The sequence below is a fragment of the Giraffa tippelskirchi genome, chromosome 4 (assembly GCF_054371585.1).
Source record: "Giraffa tippelskirchi isolate mGirTip1 chromosome 4, T2T-mGirTip1v1.2.pri, whole genome shotgun sequence".
Taxonomy (NCBI): Eukaryota; Metazoa; Chordata; class Mammalia; order Artiodactyla; family Giraffidae; genus Giraffa; species Giraffa tippelskirchi.
The window spans coordinates 164,106,476-164,113,394 of NC_137278.1; the positions used below are offsets into that span (position 1 = coordinate 164,106,476).

The 6,919-nt window shown below is 49.9% G+C and overlaps 1 protein-coding gene across 1 annotated transcript; it reads left to right on the top strand.

Moving 5' to 3' along the window:
- The first annotated feature begins 1,024 nt into the window (after positions 1 to 1,024).
- Positions 1,025 to 1,681, top strand: ASCL1 (achaete-scute family bHLH transcription factor 1). The gene has a single exon (XM_081588256.1). The coding sequence runs from the start codon at positions 1,025 to 1,027 to the stop codon at positions 1,679 to 1,681; it is 657 nt and encodes a 218-aa protein (XP_081444382.1).
- The last annotated feature ends 5,238 nt before the right edge of the window (positions 1,682 to 6,919 follow it).

The window sequence follows — 6,919 nt, forward strand, 5'->3', positions numbered from 1 at the left end:
TGTGCTTTTCCCCCAGTTTTCAGGAGAATCCCGGGACACGTCACCCCAAACCTGTCTACCCCTACACCTCCAATTTCCAGAGCTATTCTCCCATCCGGCGACGCTGGCCCCCCCTTTTCCAGAACCACCCCCGGCTGCAGCCCGCCCTGAACGCGCCGCCTGTTTATTCAGCCGGGAGTCCGGCACGCGCCAGGCGCACGCACTGCAACAACAAACCCGGCTGAATGGAGAGTTTGCAAGGAACGGGGGCAGGGAACGGGCGGGGGCGGGGGGGGGGAGGGGAGAGGAGAAGGGGGAGTTTAGGGAGTGGGTGGGAGGAGGCGGTAAGAGGAGGGGGGTGGGGGCTGCAGCCGCTCGCTGCAGCAGCGGGGAGTGGGGGGCGAGGCGGGGCCAGCGCTGCGCGTGGGGCTGGGTGTCCCGTTGAAAAGGCGGCCGCACTCCGGCCGCCCAGCACTCTCTCACTTCTGGCCAGGGAACGTGGAAGGCGCAGCGACAGGGAGCCGGCCAAGGAGGGCGAGTGAAAAGAAGGAAATAAGCAAAGAAAGGGGGTTAACCAAATAACACAAACAGCCCGAGTCGCGGCTGGAGAGACCGAGACCGGGCGCAAGAGCGCGCAACCCTAAAGGGAGAAGAACAGAAGACAGTAGAGCGCGCTCACCACCGACTTTTGCTTCTGCTGCTGCTTGCTTTTTTTTTTTTTAAACAAGAAGGCGCTAGCGGCAGCCTCACACGCGAGCGCCACGCGAGGCTCCTGAAGCCAACCTGCAAAGGGAGGAGGGGAGGGAAGAGGCGGGGTGGAGGGAGGAGGAGACGTATTTGCACCTTCCTCGCTCCCACCCTAAGAAGTCTCTCCCGGGGATTTTGTATTTTTGTAACTTACCTCGGGACTCCAGCTTTATCTCTCCCCTTCTCTCCCTTCTCTGTTCGTGCCCCTCCCCGGTCCTGTCTGTGTCCCCCTAGCGTGCGTCCCGCACCTCGCGTCCCCGCTCGCACCCATCGCGCGACTCCTTGGCCGCCACCGTGCATGGAGAGCTCTGCCAAGATGGAGAGCGGCGGCGCCGGCCCGCAGCCCCAACAGCCCTTCCTGCCGCCCGCAGCCTGCTTCTTTGCCACGGCGGCGGCACAGAGCGCGCAGCAGCCTCCGCCGCCGCCGCCGCCGCCGCAGCTGAGCCCCGCCGCCGACGGCCAGCCCTCAGGGGGCGGTCACAAGTCAGCGCCCAAGCAAGTCAAGCGCCAGCGCTCGTCGTCGCCCGAACTGATGCGCTGCAAACGCCGGCTCAACTTCAGCGGCTTTGGCTACAGCCTGCCGCAGCAGCAGCCGGCCGCCGTGGCGCGCCGCAACGAGCGCGAGCGCAACCGCGTCAAGCTGGTCAACCTTGGCTTCGCCACTCTTCGGGAGCACGTACCCAACGGCGCGGCCAACAAGAAGATGAGCAAGGTGGAGACGCTGCGCTCCGCCGTCGAGTACATCCGTGCGCTCCAGCAGCTGCTGGACGAGCACGACGCGGTGAGCGCCGCCTTCCAGGCCGGCGTCCTGTCGCCCACCATCTCCCCCAACTACTCCAACGACATGAACTCCATGGCCGGCTCGCCGGTCTCATCCTACTCGTCGGACGAGGGCTCCTACGACCCTCTCAGCCCCGAGGAGCAAGAACTGCTCGACTTCACCAACTGGTTTTGAGGGGTCGGTCTGGTCAGGCCCTGGTGCGATTGGACTTCGGAAGCAGGTAGGTGGCATGGGGGCCTGAACCGGAGGATTCTCTTGCCTTCATCCTTTTTCTTCTGTAGGAGGGCAACTGCCCCCGCGGAGATGAGGGGAGGGGTGGATTGAAAGGATTTGTGAGTTTGTCCTTTTCAAATCCTGGCGTGTAAGTTTCAGCCTTGGCTTCAGAGAGTGGCTTTGCCCAGGTCTCCAAGGACTTGCAGGGTAGGGGTACCGAGGTGGTGTACCGAGTACTAGACTTGTCAAAAGAGGCGCTCTACCTGACAGATCTTCCTCCCAACCTCCGCTTCCTCCCACCACTAGCCTCCAAGTTCACACTAACCTCTCCCCTTCTTCTTATGTTATAGGGCCTGCACAACCTGCATCTTTAGTGCTTTCTCCTCAGCGATGTTGGAAGGGAGAAGAAAGAAGAAGAGAATAAGAAGAAAACAAACAAATCCAGGCACCCCAACCCCTACATCAACTAAGCGCCGCACGCCTGAGAAGCAAGGCTCTCTCAAAACAGAGATGCTCTCAGAACAGTATCTTTGCACTCCAATCATTCACGGAGATAGAGTGACTAGGACGCTAGGATGACTAGGATGCACAGATTGCAGCTTGTGTGCGAAAGCAGTGGGTCCCTGGCGTAAGGGAGCAGCACAAGCCCTGTAGGAACTCCCACCCACCACTAACAGGCAGAGCTGACCTCCCCGACCTCTCTTAAAAGCGCAGTTCTTTGGCCCTCTAGATATGGGTTGGTGTCCTTCCTCTCTGTATGCCCCACCCTGATAAAGCTGTGGACGTTTGTCTGCAGTGAAAGTATGCTATTTGAAACCCCGATCCTCTGGGGGTTTTCAAAACCCCCGGCCTCTTGGGGCCCCCCTCCCCAGGCTTCACTCCCTCACACCATCTTTTCTACCATTTTCATCATAGAATGCTTCCAATCTTTTGTGAATTTTTTTTTATTATAAAAAAATCTATTTGTATCTATCCTAACCAGTTTGGGGATATATTAAGATATTTTTGTACATAAGAGAGAAAGAAAGAAAAAAATTTATAGAGTTTTGTACAAATGGTTTAAAATGTGTATATCTTGATACTTTAACATGTAATGCTATTACCTCTGCATATTTTAGATGTGTAGTTCACCTTACAACTGCCATTTCCCCTATGTGGTTTTGTAAAGAACTGTCCTCATAGGTGAGATTGAAAGGCCATCAGATGTACTTCAGCACCAATGTGTCTTACTTTATAGAAACTTTGTTAATGTATTAATGATGTTATTAAATACTGTTCAAGAAGAACAAAGTTTATGCAGCTACTGTCCAAACACAAAGCGGCAGCCAGTTGGTTTCGATAGGTTGCCTTTTGGGAAATTTCTACCACTGCCCTTTTTTTTTCTTACTGTTTTATTACAAACTTACAAAAAAAAAATACCCCGTGTATAACCCTGTTTTATACAAACTAGTTTCGTAATAAAACTTTTTTCTTTTTTTACAAATGAAAATAATCAGCTGCCTCCAAGTTTTCTTTGATGCTACTGCCCCATCCAAGTTAGTATCAAAATGCCAAAGGGAAGGGAGGTGGAGAGGGTGGTGTGAAAGATGCTAAGTGGCAGAAATGACAAAGATAAGTGCTGTGACCAGGCCTATCCGGGGTGACTCTATGAAACTTGTACAAGGAGATATATCTCTATCTATATATCTATATATATCTATTTATATATAGATATATAGATAGTTTTCCTTGACATTTATGCTGCAAATGTATGGAGTTAATCACACCTAGCAAATAGGTGGTGATTAACAGCTGCATCATCTTTTGATAAAATGACTGTACACTGAAAAATATCCCCCAAAAAGTGAACTGGAAGGAGAGGGTTCTCACCCCATTTTCTAACCCTTAGTCCCACTCTGAGTTTCTCATTGTTAAACTGTGGCAGGTCTGGATGAGATGATGAGCATCAGGAGTGGGAGAAAGGATGGTGGTGCCTGAGGCTGGGCTTGGGGGAGGTAGCCCTGTCCACACTGCCAGGGGTGGGCGTGTTCTTCTCCCTTCACCGCCAGCCATGCATTTTCTACTCCTTTCTCCCACTACACACACTGTCCATGTTGGTTTTAAGTAAAGGGTACGTATGATATAAATTTCTTACAGGAGTTAGATTTAAATAAAAGCCTTAGAAATGTGTGGTCGCTTTGAGACACTGGCCTATCTAAGCTTGTGACTCTATCCGAATGGCGTGAGTTGTGTGTAAAAGTACCCAATTACCAAGATTCAAAAAGAAATTGGTGGGTTTTTGGCTGGCTTGCTTCTTGTCAGTTAGCAAGGACGTGATCAGAATCCCACTCTGCCTCTTGTGGGCTCCTCGCTCGCCGCTTGCATTACTTGCAGATTCAGTTAGCGTGTCTCCAGCCAAGCGGAAAGCCGAGTGCAAAATGCATCTTACAAAACCCAACAAAGAGCGAGGGGCCAGCACGTCTTCCAGAGTTAAAAATCTAGTCTGTGTTGGTACATCTATACCATTTAGTGGCACAGAATAATCATTTTTTAAAGCCGCGATGCGCAGAGCACGCCCCAGCGTCTGATGTCATTTTGCTAAATGACCCTCTATAGAATGCACATTGAGGCTTCAGTCCCTTTCAAAGAGATGAGCGTAATTAAGGGGGGAAAAAATCAGTAAATTCCTCATCGCCATAAATAATCGGACTTTCTGCCAGCAGTGGGCCAATTTAGAGCTTACTTGAGGGAAGTAATGCTTTTTGAGATACCTGCTTTATTTTTATCTTCTCATTTGTAGGACCGGACCTTGGTCTCCCCCCACCCCACCCCCACCCCTTCCCGACCCTCATGCATTTCTTTTACTTTTAATTTAGCTCCTTTGCAAATTTCCAGATAAGGTACGCAAAGAAAGTGTAGCAAGTCATTTATGGCTATGAATATAACATTAGGATAATGTTTCAGCCCCCACAAAGGGGATTTTTCCCCTCTTCTCCTTGTGAAGACAGGTGTTCTTTTACTCACTTCTGAATGGGAAATATCCAGTCTCGTTAAACTCGGGGCAAAGTTAGCCGTTGTTTGCCACAATGCGGAGGCAAACTCTAAAAATTCACAAAAACACACACAATTTTGCCGAAGCTAGGAAAGGGCAAAGCGGGGATTGGGCAAAATCTCATTACATCTGCTCTAATCGCTTAGCAACACAAAGCCGGGGCTTGTGCGGCGAGGGGAAGCCATTCAGGGCTCTCTGACAGGCCGCATTCAGCCAGCATTAGTCAGCTCCATAAATCACCGCTGCCCATTGGCTGCGCGGCGGGCTTTGGAGCGGCCCTGGGCTGTCAGCGAAATACAAAATGTAGACCCCAGCGGCTAGCAGTCGCGGCCTCTCCCCAGCGTGAGCCCCCTCTCCTGCTTTCTTTTTGGGGAGGGAGATGCTGGAGAAAATACTGCCTTGACTTTATTAACTTAGAAATCTTACCTATTAAAAAAAAAAAAAAGCCTGGAGACCACCGAGTTAAGACTGGAGTCGCCTGAAATTGACCGGGAGGAGCAAGCAGGCGGGAGAGGAAAGATAAAAAATAGACCAGCCGCTGGCTGCAAAACTGTTGAATGCGAGTATTATCAGAGGCTGTACTGGAGCTCCTGGGACACACATCTCGTTTCCCTGACACTACCTTTCAAAATTTTTAATTGCGAGGAGGAGGATGTTCGTGGAGTGGAGAAATATCTTCGGTTCATATCAGACGGGCCCACCAAAGAAGAGAGAAAAAAAACCCGGTCTGGTCTCTGCCTAGAGCATCAAAGGGCTAGGACTGAGAGGGAATACAATGTGCATTAACACTTCACTGTTCTTGCAGAGTTGGTGATGTGAGATGAGAGAATCCACATCTCCTTCTTGTTTGCAACACGGGGCTGGTGGTACCCACCACAGCAACAGGAGGCTATGTAAAAGGACTTAGCACATGGCCTTGTGGGGGAGATTACACACTATATGTAAATGTGAGCACCTGGTGTTGTTATTCTAGTATCTCATTTTCATGGGGACTGGTCAGTTAGTTGATGCATCCAAATCAACCTAGATTTGAGGTTTACCCACAGGAAAAAGAAATCTTGGAATAGATGTAGTCTTTCCAGGGAAGCCCAGCCCAGCTTACCTCAAATCCATCTCTTCCCAGAAGCTTTCCATGATCATCCTATCTAAAGCAGCTTTCTGCTGGCTATAGTCACTCTACATCCATTTTTCTGTTTCTCCTTCCTGCCATCTACTACTACACAAAAACCGGAAACAAAACAAACTCCAACAAACAACAAAAAAACACCTGTTTATGCAATTGCTATCCATTGCCCCCTATTAGAAGGTAAACTCCATGAGGACTGGGAGCTTACTTGTCTTGTTCTCTGGAGTCCCTCCAGCTCCTGCCCTGCTTTGCCTCTTACTTGCATAAAAAGGAAGTAGGAATATAACTTCAACCTGAACTTAGAGCCCAGCCCTCATCATTCCCAGTGGAAAAAGAGCATTAGTGTCAGCGAATCCACTTCCCTCCCTCCCTTTGACTCCAGATAACCTGGAGTTTCTGGGGAAGTCTGAAAACAGATCATTTCTGGGTCCAGGATTGGAGAGAAGGAGAAAAGAGTTCAGAGACTTCTCAACAACTGGGAAAGGGAAACAGCTTGGAGGGCACTAGGTACCTCAGAGAAGCATCCATTGTGTTTTGAAAACAGGTTACCATAAAACGAGCTGAGGGAGTTCACTCTAGAAGATACAAATTAAGACGATTAAGTCCTAGAAATGTTGACTAACCTTAATCATTTGTCCCTCCCTTTTTATTTATGAGTGCATACATGGATGAGTGAGTGAATGGGTGAATGAAAACAAGAATAGCTTCCCAGTAGCAGCATGGTCTTAGTTTATCTTGGTGGCAAGACCTCTTCATTAGGTCTCCCTTGCCCTCTGGCTTCCTGTTGGGTTTGGCCACTAGGAGGCACCACTAGGAGTTTGTGAGGTAGGAGGGAAGGTAGGTCTGACCATGTTTGTCCCTGCTCCTCACTGAAAAGGTCCTCAGTTGCTTTAGCAGTGGCAAGATCCAACCAATCCATTCCAAAGGAGATCAGTCCTGGGTGTTCATTGGAAGGACTGATGTTGAAGCTGAAACTCCAATACTTTGGCCACCTCATGCGAAGAGTTGACACATTGGAAAAGACCCTGATGCTGGGAAGGAT

Excerpts from the sequence above, each read along its gene's own strand:
- ASCL1 (XM_081588256.1), top strand. The coding sequence starts at position 1,025 with ATGGAGAGCTCTGCCAAGATGGAGAGCGGCGGCGCCGGCCCGCAGCCC.